The 23,987-nt window shown below is 41.6% G+C and overlaps 1 protein-coding gene across 3 annotated transcripts; it reads right to left on the bottom strand.

Annotated features, from left to right (window-relative positions):
- Positions 1-23,961, bottom strand: LOC128733575 (protein tramtrack, beta isoform-like). Of its 3 annotated transcripts, none has more exons than XM_053827251.1 (6): positions 23,807-23,961; positions 17,088-18,199; positions 16,902-17,024; positions 16,728-16,832; positions 16,596-16,649; positions 1-949 (listed from the first exon to the last, which is right to left on the bottom strand). In XM_053827251.1, the coding sequence occupies exons 2-6, from the start codon at positions 18,166-18,168 to the stop codon at positions 537-539; spliced, it is 1,776 nt and encodes a 591-aa protein (XP_053683226.1). In that variant the 5' UTR covers positions 18,169-18,199; positions 23,807-23,961; the 3' UTR covers positions 1-536. The 3 variants fall into 3 exon arrangements, with proteins under 3 accessions (XP_053683226.1, XP_053683236.1, XP_053683244.1); XM_053827261.1 differs by lacking the exon at positions 1-949 and adding an exon at positions 7,789-8,243; XM_053827269.1 differs by lacking the exon at positions 1-949 and adding an exon at positions 15,011-15,735.
- Between the last annotated feature and the right edge of the window lie 26 nt (positions 23,962-23,987).

Genomic DNA, 23,987 nt, shown 5'->3' on the forward strand with positions numbered 1-23,987 from the left:
AAAAAGCTTTTTACTTATAAACAATTTACTGCCTAGTATCGACTTAAAATAAGAAATAGTTTTTTTTGCTTTGCTACACTCACGTTGATTCTCTACGACAAGTTTAATTTACAATTTAAAACATTTCCTTATCGCTAATATTCTGCCGGCTTGGAGAAGATGGGAGTTTTTTCTCCAGCCAATCGTATCAAAATATTTCATTTATCAACAGTCGAAAAGTGTGTCAAAAATGAATTTGACTCCCAAGTGTTATGGATTCGACATTTCAGATACAACTGTTTTGCATATTGAAATATTTTGTTCTTTTAAAACAAAATCTATGCCAGTAATACAGTATAGAACAATTATAAAAACAAACCGTTCGCTGAATTCAGATTTTTTTCGCAGCTCCTTGCTCTGCTGCTCCTGTTACTGTGAGGATAACTCATGCGCGTTACAGTCCGATGCGTTTATTCGGCTTTCTCTTTGTTTGCTTCGGCCGGTTGCTGCTGCTGCTGCTTGCGCGGTGCGCTGGCGACAACCGGAGTTCGCAAACCTCATGGAGTTCCGCCGGAACTGATCGTAATGGTCTTCCGGGTGGCGGTAGGAGCGAGCTGGCCGATTTTACGCACGGTCAACGAGCCAGTCGTTGTCGTCGTCGTCGCCGTCGTACCAGTCGGCGTAACCGGTGTTGCAGAGGCTACGGTCGTGGTCGGCGTAGACGGTGAGCTTTCCGTGGAAATGTCCGATTTGACCGGTATAATCATCACCTTATCCCGGTGATATTTGCTCTTGTGCGTCGACAGGGACCACTTGGTTTTGAAGACGGCGTTGCACATGATGCAGCTGTAGGATACCTTGTTGTCGCCGTGTTTCGCCAGTTTGTGTCGTTTCATTGCGTTCATTGAGCAGAATTGTCGATGGCACTCGCTGCAGGTGTGTAGCTGTTTGGATCGCATCGAATCAGAATCTGAAAAAATAGCAATAAAAATCAGATTTAGAAGAGGCAGTAGGTAAATATTGCAGTGGCCGACAATAAAATGTAGCTTAGTTTAAAAGGGGACCCATGAAATCAGTTTTCTCACGAACCAATCGTCGTATACTCGAATATCGAATGAGAGCCCCGCAATTGTCTTCACCACAGGCAAGTACTCGCCACTTCAAGACCATGCTAAGCTAAAGCTAAAGATTCGCTGTTTGCCATGAACTATACAGATCATGAACTGTGCATATGACTCATAGATTTGATCAAAACCAATGATTTTCCATGCTTGGTCCTAAGAAATGATAGTTGAGACCGTACATTTTACATTTCGTTATGAGCTGAAATACTTAGTCAGAAGTCAGTGCGGCCCGCGGCTTTCATGGAGCAATCTGATTTGGCCCGCGACATGACTCCTGCACATGGGCACCACTGGTTTACAGTACCTCCCTTTAGGCGAGACAAGACGTGAAGGGGAAAGAGCGAAACATAAGATGGGGAGGATCATTTGAAGCAACACTTTTTACCAAACTGGCAAATGGCCAAACGTACAATGAACCAGATTGACCATGTTCTCATAGATGACTGGTTCTTCTCTAACAGCACGAACATACGTTCCCTACAAGGTGCGTATCTTCTCTCTGGCCAGCAGATGTGCGCTCAAAGCTGTCAACCGTGTATCAGACACGTTTAAGCCGTCCTTGTCGTCTGAACATTAGGCAGCTGGATGGCCCTTAATCTACCAAGATTAATGCGCGGATACTGGATGAGGCACTTCCTTCTTCCGAGGAGTTAGGTGCTTCCACCCTCGAAGACGGTTGAGACAGAATACACTCAGCCATCGGAGGGGTACTATAGGTGAAGAGCCCTGGAGTATACGAAATGATAGGTTTGATGAAAAATGTCAACAAGTGATGGAAAGAAAAAACGGCTTGGAAAAGTTATCTGAGCATTGCCATTAGGGAGAACTCAGCCAACCAGTTAACCACGGTCCTGAAGAGTATAAGCCACCAGAAGATTGTGATTAATTGGTACTATTCCGAGTTAATGACACGCGCAAGTTTTACGGGAAGGTGAACGGAAGTTAACCTCGAAATGCCCATGGAAGATAGTAATGTCCCATAGTATCAGATCTCCAGAAAGTTAAACGACAAATCGGGCTGCTGAAGATCAACAAAGGCGACGGTAACGTCTGCCTACCAGCAGAGCTATACAAACATGGCCGAGAAATGATAGTAACGGTTCTAAAGGTGAGTTATTTCCAAGATTTGGAAGGAAGCTACCGGAGGAATGGATGGAAGGAGTGCCATCGCTAAAAAGGGTGATCGGCTCAATTGCTGCAAGTATTGCTGCTTAAAAGGTACTCTCTTAGATCCTGTTACGCTGTCTGTCACCGATAGTACTGTGTAACACTGCTATCCACTAGGAATCACCCAACATGCCGCATCTAGCACACACACAACTTATATTCAAAGAGGTTAACTACGCACTGAGGGATAAGATTATCGTACGATGGCAACATGCCCGAACTCACTGCGCATACGAACCGAAGAACGAACAGCAAGCCTTCGGGGTTCGGGATGGCGCCGGGGGATGGCTTTCACGATACGTGCAATACACTTATTTATTAGGTGGCTGAATACCACACATCTTCCCTCTACTCTCAAGGAAAGAAAGCAACGGTCTTGGTCAATTGGGCTATAACCGCACAGCCCAACCTTCTCCCTCAACCTGAGATGGAAGCTGACTTGCCGGTTCCCTTTCCTCCTAGCACGTTGACGTAAAAGTACCATGTTCAGCTGAACTACCGGTTAATCCCTTCAAATATTCTTCAATATCCCTGACAAAAGCTGCATAGCTGCCGGTTTCGCCGCAAACAGGTTTTAGCTCAGCTGCTCGAACGATGCCCTGAAGGTCATCTCCCACCGATAAATATAATAGTTGGGAACGCCTAACTGGGCTGGGTCATTTGCATTTGCAGCGATTTCAAAATTGTCGTAATATTTCGTCCAAGTTTCCCACATTTTCGTTTTGCGAATCGCCAGTGTACTCCACGCTGTTCTCGTCAGGACTACTGATACGGACAAACCGGCCTGGAGAAAACACTTGGCTGTCCTCCGATTCACACGAATGCTCCCTATCGCTTCCGTAAATCGGAGCAGGACCGTATCTACCTGGACTAAACATTGTCTCATAATCATAATCTTGTAATTAGCTTCAAAATTTACTTTCACAGATAAAAATTCTCCATGGATATAATTTATAATTGAAAGTTTCTAAATTTTTGGTTATTTAAACTTTCACCATATATAGTAAACTATATCATCCTGTTAATCTCGCAAAATTTGCTTTCTTGCAATAGCTTCAAGCCAAATTGCTTGTGTGCTCTACTCGCCCTTTTCGCTTATTTACCCAAAATAATATGGACGGCGTTTTCCTCGTTACGAACCAGATAATAGTTCTTAGCAATGCTCGTCCCGAGTTATTAATCAATTCCATGAATGCTCGTCCCGAGCTATCAAAGTACTTTTGAACATGCTCGTCCCGAGCTGGCAACCAATTTTACAATTGCTCGTCCCGAGCTAAAACACGTTGCTGCAAATGCTAACTGAACTAACAACTTTGCCAATGCTCGTCCCGAGCTAAGAGTCAATTTTGCAATTGCTATATAAATGCTCGTCCCGAGCTTTAAAAAACACATTACAAATACTCGTCCCGAGTTATATAACGTCACTGCAAATGCTCGTCTCGAGCTAAAAAAAAACTTTACAAATGCTCGTCCCGAGCTAACAAAGTTTCCTGCGTCTTCATACATAATCAAATCTTTTGTGCCATCGTGCACCAAAAACTACCACTGCTCGTCCCGAGCTGATATCGACTCTCACTATTATCGCATTTCTTGGAAGCGATGAAAAGAAAAAAAGAATGACGCAGTATCGTACCGAGTACTTTTCCACATACGGCAGCCATTTTCTCGTGCAGATTTCCTGTTCAATTTGCACAATCGTTTATTCGGATATTTCAGTGCTTAATTCAGCCACACATTGGATGATTCCCAGAAGCCATGATTTATTTTTGCCGCTGTCCGATAAGTTATATGCTATTAATTAGATAAGCAGCAAAAAACCTGTCGCGGTCGCCAAATGTGTAACACTGCTATCCACTAGGAATCTCCCAACATGCCGCATCTAGCACACACACAACTTATATTCAAAGAGGTTAACTACGCACTGAGGGATAAGATTATCGTACGATGGCAACATGCCCGAACTCACTGCGCATACGAACCGAAGAACGAACAGCAAGCCTTCGGGGTTCGGGATGGCGCCGGGGGATGGCTTTCACGATACGTGCAATACACTTATTTATTAGGTGGCTGAATACCACACAAGTACAAGGTTTCGTAGGAAATTATCAGGCGGGTTTCATGGGAGCTCGCGTTACTACGGACTCAATTTTTACCATTCGGCAGATCTTGCAGAAATGTCGGGAGAACAACATGCCTACGAATCGCATCTTTATTGACTTCCAGGCAACATAAGATACAGTCGATCGAGACCAGCTGTGGCAGATTACACAAGAAAACACGGGTAGTAGGTAAACTTACAATCTAACAATCATGGCACACTACGTTTTCTTCAGTCCAACAGACTTTAATATCATAGCTGGAACATGATTTGGCAAGCTGTCCGAGTGAAATTTGTGAATTGTTTGCCAGTCTTTAAAAACGGCCTCCCAGTTGGCCTCGAAGTACGATGCTGGTCTAACAAGCCAGTCGTCGTAGAGTCAATAGGATCGTAGCTCTAACCACGCAATTGTCCTGTATTCTAACAGCTGGCGGCGAAGTCTATTGTATTAAAAAATAGAAGATCAAGTTCCGATAACGGAATGTAGCATCTAGGCTTTGCTTTGCTTTGGCTTTAAAAAGGGATTCATTCCTCGGCGAGGCACTTTTGAATGTATTTTGGGTATTTTGGAAATGCGGAATATGACGTCTACGGAAGCAGACATTAAAAATGCGATCTACAAACCAAAATCATCGTGGCAGCCTGGACTGGATGGCATTCCATCGATTAGAGCAATGTACTGCCATGAACCGCATAACAGACCCACTTATATTGGAAACTCCAGAGAAAATGGGACCGTTTTGCGATTCACGGCAGTGTAGTGATGCTCTTTGTGCACCTCTCATTGCTGTTTGTAATCAGTACATACCGCAATCAACGTTCCCAGATGCCTGGAAGTAGTTCATCTTATTTCCGATATGCAAAAACGGAGATCGTGGTAACGAGCAGTGGCTCTAAACTGCTTGAAATTCTTATATGCAAACAGCTGGATGTATGAAGTAAAATGGCAAATCTCTTGTGCTTAGCAAGGAGTCTCCCGTGGACGATCCACTGTTACCAATCTTGCAGAATTTACATCATATTGGGTACTCAATGGTGCTTAATAAGATCCAATGTACACTGAATTGAAAGCTGCCTTCGACCGTGTGAATCACAATTTAGTTGCAGTTAAGATTGAGCGTATGGGTGCAACATCGAGCTTTGTTAACTGGTTGAAATCATACTTAGTTAATCGCCGCCTCTCAGCACAACTAGGTCACGCATCTTCCAGTGAATTTTTCAAGCAATTTTGGACCCCTACTATTTTCCTTATTTTTCAACGACGTGAGCGTACGTACTGATCGAATCGTTTGACGATTGCCAAAAATTGCAAAAGCTCATCGATATCTTTGTGAGCTGGTATCGAAAGAATGAACTTTCTATTAGTTTACGCCTGTTGCAGTATTCTATCGTACGATCTATCTAAGAATACGCTGCTGTAGTTTGGTGCCCTTACACTGGAATACACTAGAAGCATAAATTCTCGCCAAAAGGAGAAATATTGATAGGATACTCTTCATCGAAAACATACACTGATGGAGCCTGCAAGTCGTAGGCGAAATACGTATCTGTCGTGAATAAAATTAATAGTGGAATTCAATCGTAAAAACGTTTTTCTTAATTTAAACGGCTTCTTCCTGAAGCCTGATTTCTGCAACCCTATTACAGTCTATGGCGCACTGCAAAGTTAATATGAGCGAAGATGAATCGATTGCCTTTAGAAACCCTTTTGGTGTGTTACAAAGAAATACTCTCGGGCCACTGCTTGTCTCCATATTTATCAACAATGGTTACTTCATAATACCCGACAAATGCAGACTGTTCTACGCAGATGCCCTGAAAAATTTCTTGCTGGTGAACTCCATAGAGGATTGCGGCCAGCAACAATAAATGGTAGTCTTGCTTGCAGATTGGTGTTCTCCAAATCGCATAGCGATCAGCACGAAAAAGTGTCGTAAAAACCATTCACTTCATTGGTAGGTAGTACAAGATTATGATTATGATTATGAAGTATGAAATAATCGAGAGTTTCAACTCTCAAGGAACTCATCTTGGAATTTTGATTTTACGACACCCTTACCATGATGTGTGGATCCAAATAATCAAACAAGTTCAGAAAATAATCATCCGCAATCCGCTGCTGCTGCTAAGCCATTGCAAGAACTGATTTTGGTTACCCAGGCCAGGATATGAAAACATTTGAAAATGTGATTTCGTTTACATTTTAATATCCCAGAAACAAATTCTGCAATGACCAGTGCGGTTGGCAGTGAGGCAATGTGATAATTCTGGTACATCTTTAGGCTGAGTTAGCTTTTAAACTGCATCAAAATTAATCAATCAAATATCGTTAAACTCTACAATCCGTAATAAATCGAAACACAGGAAATTAAGAAATATTAATTCATTTAGACAATTCTTTCGATTGTGTCATTTTTATTGTACACTTATCTACATATTCTAAGTAACTGAGAATAACTTACTTATTGCATAGACATCTAATACTTAATATTGATTCGAATCACTCTGTTTTATGTACACTATAAGGGGACTATAATCTCTTTATGAACTAATTCGATTCGCATGCCCGCGCTTTTAGGGGAATACCAAGATTCTGATCAACTTCGAGCAACGTTGTCCTTTGTTTTTAGTTAGCACTCCCCACAAGCAAACAACATCTATGTTTGTACTGTCAATTGATCCTTGTGCCTTTTATCGGTCGGTCACACGGACAATAATACCCTTTTTACAGCTGAAATCAAAACAGCTTCATCGTTGTTGCGGCTGCCAGCTGTGCTGGAGACAGTACGGTTAGTCCTCCTGCCGAAGGTTCGTCCACAGACACTCCCGGGCTGCTGCCGCCGCCTCCTAGCACTGATCCCAGCACCGCTAGAGAGCTGCTTCTCGGCGACAGTGGTTCCCCACCGACGGCCGTCCCCACCACCGGCACCGACGACGTCGTGATCGCTGCTGCTGGCTGCTGGTGTTGTTGTTGCTTATTTTCGTGTGCCATTCGCACGTGCTCGCGTAGGCTATACTTATTTTTAAAATGTTTGTTGCAGTGCTCGCACTTTTTGGGCTCTTGATTCGTATGCTGCGTTCGCATATGTCGCCACAGATTTACGGAGGTTATTACCAATTTACAGACCTGACATTGGGACCATTTATTTGAGCTTACAATATCTAGAAGAAAGAGAGGGAGAAAGAGAGAACAAAGAGATTTGGAAAAAGCGCGTTTAAACAAGAGTTGATTTTATTGAAAAACGAACAAAAAGAGCTGCAAATTGCAGCTTTTTTTATTGAATTGAAAATTATTAAAATTTTAGATTTTTTAAAACAAATAGACTATTTAGTACTCTCTGTTAACTCTTTCTCGTGGCTAAGGAAAATGCAATGTCAGGGAGCCGTTGCAGAATGCAAATCCGAAAAAAGGAAACCATCTTTCTTCTTTAGATTGGTGAACAATTTCACGGAATAAAAACAACTGTAATTCACAATCGGTTCCAAAATTACAATTACTCTTACATTCATTATATTTCTTACAATCTGCTAAATTTTCGCTATCTTTTTTCACGCTCTGCTGTAGTACTTAATGTTGTAATCTTCGAGCAAGACTATGTGCACTGGTTAGCCCGTCGGTGTGATGCAGCACTGTTCTTCCTTGGTGAAGCCGTCCGCCGGCAGGAGTTCCACTTTCGGTGTGACGGTTTTGTCGTGCTTCAGTTTCATGTGCCGCTTGAGATTGGCCGTCCGGGACAGTACCGCTCCGCAGATGGTACACTTGGTGAGCCCCCGGTGGATGTGGTTGTGCATCGTGAGCGATTTCCAGGCCGCAAAACTTTTGTCGCAATCTTTGCACTTGTACTTCTTCGGTTTCATTTTTTGCTCAAACACTTCTGCGAAATAGAAATAGAGAGAGAGAAAGAGAAGAGGAAAAGGTGTGCATTAATTTTACCATTCTCTTCCGTTCCGTTCCATGCAGTTCTAAGGACAACCAAGCTGCACATAGGGAGGGGAACAAATTTGGATTTATATCTCCGAGTGAAACCGTGGTGTTTGGCGAGTTTCGTTTTTTTTTTCAAGTGTTCATCTCTTCAAATCATTAACAATAGAACACTGATTTACTACTATTCGAAGAAGTGTTTGAGCAAACATGAAACATGGTAATCATTGTAATAGTTATGTACCTTAAGAAGTCTGCATTGTTATAAGCCTGAAACTTTGTGACACACACAGTATAGGAGTCTCGGGGCATAAATCCGGCATTGTGTTTCCCTATGTCAGCAGAAATACTTCAAAATTGTTGAAATTTCGTTCTTTCAACAGCTGGTTTGCTTTCAGCAATAATAATACTTAAAATTTATAAGATTTTTCGGAGTTTCCGTACCATTGGCACGTAGAAAATTTCGAATGCCAGGATTTTTTCTTATTAACTATGTACAAAAAAAATCATTTAAATGTTTTTATTCTCCACCCTTCATTTCGTTCTAGGTCCATTACAATAAATTAACCTGCATTCATTCTTTTTAATCAGTCTGCAGTCTACTTTTACAATAGTGGAAACTTTACCGTACAACTAAATGATGCTTATACTAAGTGTTTACAAATTATTCTCGCTGCTTCTAGGAAGCATAACGAACCTCTTCTAGCACTCACAATCTCTTCCATTGCTGCAGTTCTTCCCCTTGGGTCTCGTTCGTTCTTCATCGTCTTGACGTGAAACGGAAGCGGATAATTTCACAGAAATTCGCAGCTATACAGGAAGATTCCCATTGAACATACCGATCAGTACGTAATAAAATTGGTCAACTGTGCATGCACGGGCTGACGACACACAAATAAAACGGAATACAACCATATCAATGGAACTAACATTCAAGAAGTAGAAGTAGTACGAATAGAACTTGAAAAAACTTTAATCGCTTTTGCAAAGCAACAGGAAGTAACCTTTTTGATAATAATTTTGTCGGTAGAAAAAAAGTATAGGTACCATTTCCCAGTAAAATATTATCAAGTATTCGCCTCTATTCTACATACCGATCGGAGCCGGATTCGATCAGAAATTGCGCTTCTATCGGAATACATCGTATGCTACAACACACGTCGATCGTAACGTTTCTGATCGTAACGGCCCGATCGGAATGCAGAATCGAGGCGATTATAGTATAGTGGCAATAGAGTAATCAAGGTCCTTCAACTGTAACAATCGATTTTTAATTGGTTTGGATAATAAAGTAGGGGTTAAACGAGTTATTGCCAATTGTTGAAATGCCTGTATGTGTATTTTCGTTGTAATCCTCAGTACGCGGCAACGGGCAATGCAGGCAAGACAAGTTGGCCACATCAGGAAAGTATTAGGTTTTTAAGTATAAAGTTCTAAACAAGCCTTAATCAGAATACGATTATTAACTCGATTAAACATGTGGCCGAAATTGAATAAGCAAACACGCTTAGCTTCTGGTTGCTATGAATTAAAACGAAAATAAAAGCGGTCCAAGTTTACTCCCCTGAGGAACGCTAAAGACATCCGTTAATCCTTCAGTACGTTTCAGATGGCATCAGAACTAGAGATGGTCGGGTAGCGGAAAATTTGCCCGAAACCCGCACCCGTACCCGTACCCGCCGGGTTCGGGTATTGAAAAAAAATAATTTGCGGGTTCGGGTCGGGTACGGGTTCTTAATTTTTGTTTTTGAAATCGGGTACGGGTCGGTTCGGGTATCCCTATTGACCACATTTAACACTAAAGATGGTCGGGTACCCGGGCCCGTCCCGTTCCCGTCGGGTTGCGGTCGGGTTCGGGTATCAAAAATAATAAACTTGCGGGTTCCGGTCGGGTACGGGTTTTCAATTTTTTTCTTGATCGGGTACGGGTCGGGTTCGGGTATTCAAATTTTCATACCCGACCATCTCTAATCAGAACCTAACGATACAGGAGATCAAGGATCCATGGACGGGGCTCTATAGCCGTGGGGTACTGAATTTGCATTGACAAGCTTGTACTCTTGGATTTGAGTCTTGGTAGAATCAGGCCATTCTACATTAAGTGATTTCAGTATGGTTTCATTCTGGTGCTTGTTTACAACCTTCCTTTCTGCTAAACTCTGCTTAACCTAGAATAAGACCCACTGCTGGCTCGAGGAGGATAATAAGAAACCTTTTGTTCAAGGGAAATTATAACTAGTTTCCGCTCTTTCTGGCTCTAGAAAGTTGAATAAACATGGAAGAATAAAAGATGAAAACACCTATTTTGCCTAACAGGGATAGCAGTTCGCTCACTCAATAACAATACTGTTAAAAACTAAGTTCCGAAAACAACAAAAAACATCAAGACGATATCACAAAAAGAATACTAATCACAGTAATAATATCCTTGCTGATAAACGGCCAAAATGGTTCTCAGTCTCTTAAACATCTCTTATCCACAACCGGGATACGAGCAACTTCACCTAACCAACCCCGAAGGACACTATAACTAAGGTCGTATGACGACAGGGAAGCAGGTACTCATGCGAATGCTGAGTACTACTATGAGGAATACTATTGTCAACCCGAGGTTACCGAGTTTGCTTTGATAAGCGTGTATTCGTGGGTTCGAATCTTAGTGGAATCAAGCCATTCAATGTCAAGTGACTTCAGCATGGACTTATCCACAGGCCCTTCATTTACCCAACAACCGCAACCGGTTGTCCCGAAGTCAGATATACACTCGTTGATGTATTGAAATGCCATTGAAAACTGTTGCTGAAAACAATACAAGTTCAACGCCACCAATAGGATATTGCTTCCTACACTTCGTTTCTGTTAGCATGTACAGACACGACTTTTGAAATGAAACGTACGTATTGTCTCGACACTAAAGTCAAGATGGCAGCTTCATCACAAGATACGGTAGCGTGGTCCTGGGTAAGGCAACCTACCTATGCCAAACTACGACAAACAATCAACACAATTCGACTCGGAACATTCGGCATGGACCCAAGCTTGGAAATAAGGGTGTAGAACGAAAACCTTACGAATCGTTGAATTTCGTGAATGGCTAGAATCCTAAAAGTTCAGCATCATGGCACTGGACGAAATCTGTCGCAAAGGTGAGGTGATCGACGACGAGAATGCATTTGACGCGCAGCTGGAGGAAACGTACAACAACTGTCCGTAACAGGATATCAAGATTGTCGTCGGGGATATGAACATCCCCCGTCAACTTCATCTAGGAGAGAAAAAGTTGCACACCGTAAGGTACTCCGCACTCATGTCCGCCGGATATAGCCAATCCGACATTTATAACATCCTCTCCCTTCTGAAGAAAAGTGAAAGCGTCGAACGGAAGCTTGGTTCCAGCAGAAACTCAAGAGCAAGATGACCTCATTGTTCCGTGTTTTGGGCCGGGAGGTCGAGGCCGAACGGTGAAGTAGTGTCTGGCCAAAAGGACATTTTTATGCGAAAGCGCGTCTCGAGGTCGGCCATGTCTGAGCAACAGGCAATCATCCCGAAAGAGCGGCTGAAAGTCCGGTCCGGTCTTGGTTATAATGGTACAGTACGAAGTGCCTACCGGAATTTGCCGCCTTCATCAAGAAGTACCACCTGAAGGAGGATGTAATTTTTTGCCTGGACCAGGCCTCGGTCCATTATGCCAAGCCAAAGAGATAACTGGAGGAGATGGACCGTGAAGATAAACGTTGTACCAAAGACCGTCAACGTGCTCCGGGTGGGACCGTTAGGCCGTGCTGCTCGAGTCAAAGATGCTGATACCTGACCGTTAGGCCACGAAAGAGCTGGAGTATATGCCGAAAGTCAACTTTTCATGAGTCATGGCTAAGGTTTTGGCTGTTTGCCGTAAGGCCGCCCGGCAAAGCGTCGAAGTATTTCTATGGAAGGTTTAACAAAGGCAGGGTTTAAGAAAAAAAAATTTCATAAATAAATAATTATAACGGCAGTCTATCCAAGAGACGATGGAAATGGTAGAAGAAAGAAATGAAACAGATATTTATGGTAATGGAATTTTCATGGTTATGGAAATTGGGCAAGGGAAGGGTCATTGAAGTAACACGTATAGGTTCGTAGTTCGTTCCTTTTTGTCAAACTGGGAGATCCGCGGAACGCTTGTTTTATTACTTTCTTCTACCATTTCCGTCGCCTCTTGGAAAGACTATCGTACGTCAGAATCCTGCACATCGACACGAACGCGCGTAATCAGTAGACCACGTTGCCGAGCAGGAAAAAGCGCCAGGAGGACCTAGATCGAAAAACAACTATCCTGGGCTAGTGACACGCACGAGTTTTACAAGAAGGTGAACGACCAATCTTGCAAGGGCTTTACACCGAAACATAACATGTGCAGAAACGAGGAAGGAAACCTGGTCACAAACGACCGCGAGGTGATAGACAGGTAGAAACAGTTCATCGATGAGCATCTCAACGGTGATATAACAGAAGCAGGTGGAACGGAAGCTAACCTGGGAGTGCTCACAAACTTCACGGCTTACGACTTCAAGAACGCCGAGGAATCGGGCCGATGAAGATTAGCCCATTTTTAATGAGCATGCCTCGGCGCGGTTAATAGAGTCGTCGGAAAGGACAGATTCCCGACAGAACTCTATAAACATAGCAAGAAACCACAAATTCTATAAATCAATGATTGATTTATAGCATTTGGGGAAAAATGGATGAAAAAAGTAATTTTTTCCAATCTATAATTAGCTGGATTGCTGCCTATAAGGTGCTCTGCCGGATTTTGTTACGTCATCTATCGACAGTAGCAGGTGAATTCGTCTTACTAGGATCATATGAGTGTTTTATGGAGGACCGTAAAATTACGAACCACACCCATCAAAACTGTCGGAAGTACAACCTGCCTTAGCATTCATTATGTTCTCGTGAATTTCAGGGCAGCATACGATACAGTAGAACACAGTTATGGCAGATGCCATGAGCAGTATAAACCGTATAATTTGGCATGGCTGATCAAAGCTACTCAAGAGCGAGTGATGTACTACATGTATGTCTCGAAGGCACAGGAAGGGCGAATCTTTCGAATCGCGAAGATGGTTGCGATAAGGGGATGTTGTTGTTTATGGAAAACGAAACCACTGCGGCCATTTAGATCATTTTGGTGTATGTTTTTTTAACATCACCATTGAGGGTATGATTCGACGAACGGGCACTGAAATGAGTGGCACAATTTTTAAAAACAGTAATCAGACATGACTCTACGGACTTGAGCCTGCTTACGGAAGGCACAATTGTCGCAATTCCTACCATACAGCTAGCGAAAGTCGTGAGGCTATGATGAGCCGGTGAAATCTGCTCACATCATGGGCTTCACCGGGACCAGAAAAAGCGGGTTCCAATGTGCCGGATGGCTCGACCAGACCGAAGCTGACTTGCCAGTATCGAAACGCTCAAGTAACCAGACGAGTAACCAAGGGCCGGCTGGAGTGGATAGGAGCTCTCGATACAGCATGGGGCGCACTGACTTTAAGCTGCTAAGCAAGCAAGTTAGGTTTATCGGTTAGTTAGGGTTATCTAAATAAGCCGATCACCACTATGATTCTGACCTTTAGTAATTAGAAGTGTTCAAGTTTGCGATTAAGTTCATTAAAGCCGTCAGTGTAGAAGGGGAGAAACAAATGAAAAATTATCCAAAATCTACGTAGAATCAGGCCATTCGATATCCAAGTGACTTTAGCATGAGTTTATTCTCAGGCCCCTCATCACCCTTGCTTCATGCTGAATTCTATATTATCCCGACATGGCCTATTGACAGTGCGACAATGAGACCCATATAGTTAAATGTACTGGTTTTTCCACGCCAGGGATGGCTATAATTGGGGGGGACTGCGCGCTGTCATGTGGAACAAGGTGGGTAAATTAGAGAAAAGCATTGAAGAAAGAGTACCCAATTACACACAAGCACGCATAAAATTCAATAAGCATATCGCTCAATCAATAGTGATTATAGCAAAAATAAATGCAGTGCGAGTATACATCAACACCCGGGCGATATCACAATAGATCAACGAAATAAATAAATAGTATCCCTGTGGTACACCAGATCTGTTGACAAAGGGTCTCTATATATTCAAATCTACTTGCAGACGAAGCGTTCCACCAACACAATAAAATCTCTAGTAGATTCAGTTTACATAAAAGAATTGTCCAACCAATTCGGTCGAATTCAACTGTCAATTCCGTGTATGACTTCAGCCTGAACCTGATGTTTTCGGGGTATGTAATGCAACAAGTCAACGTGTACTCTCTCTCTCTCTCTCTTGCTCTTGTGACCAACTTGCTAGGTCGCGAATACCAGATGGTCCTGGTGAGAACGAGCATTTCAGTGTTTTTGGTGGCATGTGCAGTGGTCCTGTTTCACTAATACATATACCTAAGGCTTTAAAATTTCATGAATATTCAACCCTAAGGAAAAAATTTGTATGGTAATGGCAATAGTGAGTCACTTTGAGTTATTCACAAAGATACAAGTACAATCGAACCACGTAGGTAGTAAAGTAAAGTAATAATTGGTATTTTTGAGTAAAGGAATATTTGGTGGTTTGAAGAGTTCACAACTAATTTTGATTATCTACCTATAAGTGCTTAAACCTAAATAATTAGCAATCAAAGATGGATGACTAAGCGCGACTCGCTGACATCCCAGGAAGGAACTATTAATTTAGCTTAGCTAAATTCGAAGTTTTTTCGTTAATAATTTTATCAATGATAAAATTAACACTGCTTGCATGGCATCAGTAGAACTAATGTGATAATACGGTGGTAAGTTATGATATAACATAAAATCAAATCGAGGTTGAATACTTTGGGGTGAGAACTTTTGTGTTGTGATTAAGATATTGAATAGGCCAATATTAAAAGTTAAGACTTGGAAAAAAGTAAGCTCTGATGAAGAACCTAAAGCACTTGAATGATTAGTTAGTATGTTAGTAACAAATAAATATTGGATTTCTACTTTATGAAACTTTCAGTAATATCCACAATATAAAAACTGTGAACTTTCAAAACAAGTTTCAACATGGACTTGGACAATGACTGATTAGAGACCCACTTTTAGAAGAACCGCTACAGACAATGGTATCACACAGGCACAAACGACTGTCTCCCTCACTATCTCTCACTCACAATCCATCTCCCTTCTGTGTTAAGGCTTTCTTACTTCAAATTGCTGATATTCTTAATGTTCAATTTGGCATCGAGTTTGAGCGTAATTTTATGGATCTTGCTCAGATGGATCCGCATGTCATAGCTGCGCGAGAAAGAACGCAAACAAACGGGACATTTGGTTTTCCCCGAGTGTAAATCCTTGTGCAGGGTCAATGACATCGGATGCTTGAAGCCCTTCCAGCAGATACTGCAGCGGAAACGGAGCTCAGCGTCTGGAAGATAACAAGAGAGGGAGAGAGAAGATCTCTGGTTAGACGCGTCTGATCGAATGGCACTTAGTTTGATTTTTTTCGACTCTTGGCCTCTAGGCAGCCCAGTTTTGAGTCTGGTGATTGAGGGACAAACACAACATAGAATGAAATGCGAGAGTGAAAGAACTTAAATATAATGTAGCAAACATGATTGTGTCAGCGTTTTAATTTCAAACATGACTAATGCCTCTTTCTCTCTCCTTCTCTCTTATCAGTTTGATTTGTAAACGAAAAATAGAATAAAATACAAGTGCAAGCAGGATAAAACGAAATATTCCAACTAAAAATGGAAACAAAATGATATGGAAACGATCAAAGGTTACAGAATAATTAAATTGTACGTACCTAAAAATATTCCAAATTTACATTTTATTCTATTTTCCGTTTACGTTGTAAATCGGCCATGCACAATGAACACATACACAACTGCTGTTCTAATCGATTCGTTTCTATTGTCATAAAAAACAGCTTAGAAAATTTTAATCTAATGACAAAGCCAGTGCCTTTATATTGTCACATATTTTTCTCGATTTCTATTCCGCTTTTGGAAACTAGGTAGGTTAAACGGAGGCAACGAAAATGATTTCTTTGAAATCATCAGTGGAAAAAACCCCGTTGCAAACACATGTGGTGTTACAAAATATTTGCCATTCCAGTCAAGTAATGACAGTCTTACGCAAATCGGTAATTTTATTTTATAGATTGCAACATATTTTAGAAAAGTAAACGCTGCTTCCCATTCCGTAAACACGTAAAGCTTTACCCTTTTCGGCATTTCCGACAACCCAAAACCGTAAAAAAATAAATAAAGACGCACTAACCTTGCAGTATATTGGCCTTGGTTTGCTCGTCGGTTGCTCCTTGGAAAATTCGACCTAATCGGAATCAGATACACAAATGCCAAACGTTAATATCTTTTTCAAAGTTGAACCTAACCAGCACAAAGCACTTACTCATATCCATATCCGAAGCTTCCATTTCAATGCCGTCCTGATTCATGTCCTCATCATCCACGTCCTTGTCTTCAATGTTTTCACCAACCAGTTCGTAGCTTTCCTCTGTAGTTTAAAAAATAATAATGTTAATAAAGCCAATCATCCAACCCCAATTGTTTAGTTCTCACAAACCTTGAATGTAGGTCGTGTTGTTTGCACCGGAAGCATTGATTGCCTCACCGCAGTCGATGTATTCCGGGATTTCCATTTTGAGTGTCGCACCGCTAGCTTGTGCCGCGGCTTCTGTGTATGTTTCTGGTAATCAAAATTACATTTTAACACAGTTTTCAGTTCGATGGGACTGACAGGACAACTTACCGTGTTCATGTTCCTGTGCCCGCTGCTGTTCGTCCGACTCCGCTTTTGCCGTAATGTGATAGGTTTCCGTTGACGTTTCGTAGATTTCCGTAGCGCCCGATGCTGCCGCAGTTCCCTGCGGGACTTGTTGAGCCGTTACAACGGTTGTGGTCGTTGCGCCTGCGCCTGTCGGTTGATTTTGCGTTGATGTGATAATCTGTTGTACTTTAATTTTCTTTTTCTTCGGCTGACTGACGACACTTTCCACTACTTCCTGCAGCGTGGTGGCTTGAACCTGTTGCTGTTGTTGTTGTTGCTGTTGTTGTTGTTGCTGTTGCGGTTGCTGCTGGTGGACTTGAACTTGCTGTTGCTGTTGTTGGTGTATTTGAATTTGCTGCTGTTGCACGGTTGTTTGTTGGGGTTGAACTTGAATTTTCGCAGCGATCGTCTGCTGCTGTGGTTGGGAAATCGGGACGGTGATGGTAGCACCCGCGGCAGCCAACGCGGGAATCTCCGCCGGTGTTGCTTTGATGATGGTTTTGTTCAGTATTTGCGGGGCTGTTTGAATTTGAGCCTGCAGCAGTTTGGCAGGTTGATGTACGATGGTGGAATTGGACGGCAGCGTCAGATACACCGACTCAGCCGTCGTGATGGTTGCCTTGTCTAGCAAGCTCTGATTCTGGGTTTGAATAATCTGCTGAGCCAACGACGATGTTGGTTGCGGGTTTTGCTGCTGTCTTGAGTCACCACTGTTGTCGGTTAGACCACGAATGGAAAGCAGCTCAGCCGTGTGCAGGAACGAGGGTAGTGATTCTTGAACCACACTAACCTCGCCCTGGTACATGAATTCCACGATCGACATCAGATCGGTGTATTTTACATTCTTGAATATGATAACCGGGTGTTGGCAGGGATTTTCTTTGAAAATCTCTTTGAAATAGGCGCTGCATGCGGACAGCAGAATTTTGTGGGCGCGAATCTTTCGGCCCTCGCAGCAAAGCGTTACATCTACGAGATCTTCCTCGTAGCGGAGTGAATCGAACGCTCCGGTTATATAGTTGGTATAGTTGTTCCAACGGAGAGAAAATTGTTGAGCCGACATTGTAGCTGTCGCTGTCGGGCTCCGACTAAATCTGTAAGTAAAGAAAATCGCTGTTAGGTACGGCATTTTATAGATACATGTTTGAAACGTTTCCTTGTGCTTAAGCATAATGTTAAGATCGGAATAGATAAAGATTTCTGTTCCCGTTATTGCGAACGGAGTTATCTTAGCTTCGACAACGTAATTGTTACTCTACCACCACAAAGTGTCCTACATGTGCGCGGAAAACGCGGTTTTCTTTTTCGGCAAGTAGGTACAAGAATTTGATTTTTTTATTTAAATTCTACCACTGATCAGTACTATGGTTTTAGTGCTGTAGACTTTCATTTTCTGTCATTAGCCTCCAACGAATAGCGACTTGATTAAGGGATTCTGAGCGTTGAGTTCCCTGTACCTACATTATCAAAACGTTCGTGCCAATTGTATCGAAATCGAAGATTTTCTTCTGACGGACACTTGATTATAATTTGCCTGTCTACCGATGTTATCGTAATCGTTAGTTAGAAATCTGCAAACCAGAACCTGCTCGAAAATATTACTTTTACGAAGCTTTAATAAAATTTTCAATGTCACAGAAACTTTTGGAGTGATGAACCGATTTGTGTCCAAACCTTGCGATCAAGCATATATATTAATATTTTTTGAAACGGTAGTTTTACAATTGATGAAGGGACGATAGGGGAAAGTAATGAAAAACTTTTGAATGGAGTGGAGAGTGGAAAGGTAAGGGTGGTGGGGATATTGGTAGCTTAACAAGTTGTCATTGTGACGGCTACCTTTTGTCCAATGCTGGAAGGTGCATGGGTCGAACCAAGCTATAATCTGAGATTATACCCGGATTCAGACGCACATGTTTCAACATGTTCGGATTCAGACGCACGGGCATGTGGCTCGCTGGTACTTGTCTACTTGTCGCTGGTACTGGTCTACTGTAGAAACCATCGACCGAGAAGTTTAATCTAACTTTGTTTTTACTGGTGGGACGACGACACTATGCAGGCCCTTGCGACTTACAAGGTACTGCGTGTGACGCTGTCCGTCTGTTAGCCGCGATTCTCAGCGCGGGTTTTCGGGGAAAGACTCCGTTCCTATGAAATAGACCAAACCTCGTGTTTTTTAGTCTTGACCTTAAAATGCGGTCAAGCATATATATTAATATTTGCGTTCAGTAATGAAAAGGCTGTTGAAGGCCTAGTCCACTTCTAGGTGGGTCATTCTATCTCAGGCGTACACACCACACCACTATGTCCGCTCTAACCGGTGGAAGATCAGTACACCAGACTAAAACGCGAAGCAGAGAAGATTGAATTGAAGATAAATACGTCTAAAACGAAGTATATGCTGGCGGAGGGCCCGCTTGGGCAATACCGTGGTAATCAACGGGGACGAGTTCGAGGTAGTCGACGAGTTCGTATTCCTTGGCACACTGGCAATAGAGGACAACAATACCAGCTGTGAGGTTAAAAGGCGTATAATCAGCGGAAGTCGGGCCTACTACGGACTCCACAAACACTTGCGGTCGAACAATCTGAGCCCCCGTACAAAGTGCATACTGTACAAAACGCTAATTAGACCGGTTGTCCTCTACGGGCACGAAAGGTGGACACTGCTAGAAGAGGACCTCGTAATTTTCGAACGGAGACCAGCTGCCATGGACCGAAATAGATGGAGAAATTATACTGCACAGGCCTTATCGTAAGACGTTAGGCCAATTAAGTGTTAATGAAAAAAGTTTGCGCGCCCTATTCTTACAGTTACCCTCATCTCACCTTACAGTCCTCATTTGATTAGTACAGTGGACCCCCGTTCGTTTGAACGATTCCTCATGCAAACTAACGGGCTTAATTAATTTGAACTGGCAACCATAAATATATTGAAACTTGTATGAACTGGCCGCCCTGTTCTTTGTTATTGTTTTGGTGGTTTTATTTAGTTGACAGTTGCAAGCAGCGAATATTTTATTCTCCGATCGGATTTCGATCGTAATCGTTGGGAAACGGAATGTAAAACTGATTAAACACGCTAGATCAGTACAAACAAATCGTGTTTATGTACATTGTCTGATCCTAAAAGCAAATGAGCAAATGATCTAAAAGCAAATGATGTCACCGTTGAGAATGACATTTGAGTCATTTTTAATTTGCATGTCGTGCAAACTGGCCGGGTTCAAATTAAAGTGTTCAGATTAAAAAAAGTCAAACGGACGGAGATCCACGGTACAGTCACTTAGGTAAGGGAAGCCGCTTAGGTGACTCAAAATCGCAAATTGTGCTCACCTAAAATTTAAACGAGGTGATTGCGAAAATAGGGCCCTATTCAATTTTTCTAGCTGTTTGTTTATTCTTTTTTGCATTATGTCGACCAATCTGGCATTTTACTCCGGATGTTATTCGAAACCTCGAGGTAATTTCGGAACTCGGATAAGTTTTCATTAGCATAGCGATATCACGATCAGGAATTACTGAATGCACTGCACGAATTCCTGGAATAGGCATCATAGAGCTGAATCTGGCGCATTGTTTTTATCATCCTTACACTACTGCCTTGTCACAAAGTGGACATTTAAATTACAGTTTGCTTAGTGCCCAATCATACAACTGGTTCGAAGTTTGAATCGTTGTTCCTTGAAGCTTACTCGTGTCGCCAATCTTTTCAACGTTCCTTCTAGTCCATCACTAGGACCATTCCCGTGTTCTGTGGCATGTAATGCCATTCGAGCGGAATACCAAAATCATGATGATGAAGCAGGTTAACGACATCACATTATATCTATTTTTTTACGGATGCTCGATAACTAATCTTTTTTCACCATATAAAGGCTCTTCATTAAAAATCCGATGGACGGGTATTTGTTTACGGCACATAGTTGTTTTTAGATGTTTTGGTCAAATAAACGGCAGTTTACTTTAATTTTGTCAATGCTGAAGTGAATGCCTTTTTCTTAAGATCGCACTAGGCCAGGTAAATTAGTTTTATCATTTCACAACGTAAACTTAGGAAAAGTACTGTAACCCTAATTAATAAGTCTTCCATCGGATTCCAAATGAAAACAGCTTTCTTGACGAAAAAAATGGATTTATCCCGCAGATTTTAGGGTTATTCAGCAATACATATCTGTACTCCGTGAAAAGCAGAATAAAGCTTTTTATTTGGTCACACCATTGGAACCCTTATAAACATCTCTTTCTGACATTAAAAAATTGAATGCAGCCCGATATTGATATATTGAGATACTTTTCTCGAAAAAAAAAAACCATTATACAATTCTTTGCCTCCGCAAGAACACGGTTCCAGTACTAAAATTTCTTCCGTTACTACTCGTAGGCACTCGAGTCAAACCACTCACTGAATCTGGCTACAGCGGAAGGGTCCAATGTAACATCGTGAATATGCCTTCACTGCTAGTTCAGGTTCTCTGCAAACTGTTCATTATTAACTTTTTGAGTATTTTGCCGCAACTCCTTCCACTAACCCTGAATATTTCTCGTTAGTTTAGAAGATTGCTGCACCAACCTAATACTTTTCTCCAAAATCAAATTTAGAGCCGTTTCGAAAAAAAAAGATTAATTCCAGCTCAGACACTCTCATCTTTACCGATTTCAATACTGTTTCTTCCTGCAGTCCGAACATATTAATTAAATTTTTCTTGATTTTAGTGAATAGCAATGGAAACTATACTGGGTTAGGGGAGTGGAAATTTTGGAAAATTTCGAATAAAATTTAAATATTCAATTATTGCAAGTTTTATTTGATAAACTATCAAATGAAGCCACGTAATCAAATCAGTGACAAGAAAACAATGTATCAGCCCATAGTCCCTATCCAAGGAAATTTTTGGATCAACTCCCAATGCTTTGTAACTTCCAACAATTCGCTCAATTTATCAGTTGGCATTTTTGTTGACAAGCCAGATCCATTCTTCGGCCTGTTCATGACTAGCAGCAAGCTCAGCGCCTGGATCGATAATTTTCACCCTAAACAAGAGTCGCTCAAGGAAATGAAAGCAACCGTACCGAAATGATCACAAACACTCACAAACGAGAAAAAAAAAGAATCACGTTAACTTGAGCGAAATGGATTCCACCGATTCCACTCACCATCACGGTAAATTCTTGTAGCGGGCAGGCCTGCCTGCCAGTAATGCTGTTTTTATTCATTTAAAAAATAACAATCTTCGACTACATCATACAGATTGCTAGCTTAAAAACTAATTTAAGTCGCTTACTATAATACTGAACACATTTCTAGACAAAGTAAAATCAAACACATTACAAACATCGTTAACGGATCGTAAACATAAACTGAAAATTAATAAAATAGTCGCCTCTATTCTACATACCTATCGGAGCCGGATCCGATCAGAAATTGCGCTTCGATCGGAATACAACGTACACTGAGAAAACTTTTCGTATAGTTTCTATGTGTCCCACACATAGATTTTTGCAATGTGCCTAGTCAATGAACTTTATATGCCACACAGTTATAATTTATGGGTACGCGAAACTTTTGCACATACTATTCATATGCGTATATTTTTTATGTGTATAATTGCACATACTATTCATATCCATATACAGTGGACCCCCGTTCGTTTGAACGATTCCTCATGCAAACTAACGGGGTTCGTTTTTAATTTGAACAACTAGCAACCCTAAATATGCTGAAACTTGTATGAACCGGCCGCCCTGCTCTTTGTTATTGTTTTGGTGGTTTGATTTAGTCTCGTTTGGTTGGTAATTGCAAACAGCGAATATGTTATTTTCCGATCGGATTTCTATCGTAATCGTTGGGAAACGAAATGTGAAACTGATTAAACTAGAATTAAACACGCTAGATCAGTACAAACAAATCGTGTTTATGTGCATTGTCTGCGAAGGCAAATGATGCCATATTGAGAATGACATTTAAACCATTTTTAATTTGCACATCATGCAAACCAGCGGGGTTCAAATTAAAAAGTGTTCAGATTAAAAACGGTCAAACGAACGGGGGTCCACGGTAATTTCTATGTGTATTTCTAGGCGGATTGTTTATATGCGGCACATGATAATCATCTAGAATTTCATATGGAAATTTACCATTAGTTATGTGCAGAATATTTTGAGTGTATGCTATAATACATATCGATCGGAACGGGCCCGAGTAGTTCGTTCAACGAAACGGAATCGCCAATAATGGACGTTTCCAAAGATGCGAAATTCCATTATACGGAATCAAGTGCCTTTCATAAAGTGTATTATAAACACTGCGGCAGTTTGTCAATTTTTTATTTTATTTTATCTATTTTTGAAAAGCTTAGTTTGTTTCATTTTCTAAATTGAATTCAACGTGATCCAAAATAAATAGGTAAATTTGATCTACAAGTGCCTTTAAATTATTAATTTGAAATAATCAGTTTTACTTTAAACGTAACTGATAAAAAATAGGAATTTTACTTAGCCCCTACAAACTGTATATATGGCAACTCTGCAGCTTGAACAATCACTGGATGCGCGGGTAGGAAACGGCAGGGCGGAGTGCCAGCAGTGAACACCAGAGCGCCCTCCACACATCGATTGCAAGCTGAAAATTACCAGCTCAAGAGCTGGGTACAAATTTCAAACGCAATTTTCACCACCAACCAACGATGCAAACTTACCGAATACTATTGCAAAATGTTCCCCGATCACTTAGCCTGCTTTTTACACTGTTTTCAGACCGAAATTGACAATTTTTGCAGAAGATTTTTCTAATGAAATGGGATCTGCACTCACGAGTCACTTGTTTAGTGCACCGACGACTGAGAGAAAAATTTTCCTCGTTCCGTCGTGAACTCGTCG

Source organism: Sabethes cyaneus, chromosome 1 (genome assembly GCF_943734655.1).
Source record: "Sabethes cyaneus chromosome 1, idSabCyanKW18_F2, whole genome shotgun sequence".
Lineage (NCBI taxonomy): Eukaryota > Metazoa > Arthropoda > Insecta > Diptera > Culicidae > Sabethes > Sabethes cyaneus.

What these genes read in the sequence shown, in the direction of transcription:
- LOC128733575 (XM_053827251.1), bottom strand. Translation starts at nt 18,168, where the DNA reads ATGTCGGCTCAACAATTTTCTCTCCGTTGGAACAACTATACCAACTAT. An exon ending in GGCACAGGAACATGAACACG is followed by an intron (nt 17,025 to 17,087) that starts GTAAGTTGTCCT and finishes TTTGATTACCAG; the next exon opens with AAACATACACAGAAGCCGCG. An exon ending in AGCTTCGGATATGGATATGA is followed by an intron (nt 16,650 to 16,727) that starts GTAAGTGCTTTG and finishes GATTCCGATTAG; the next exon opens with GTCGAATTTTCCAAGGAGCA.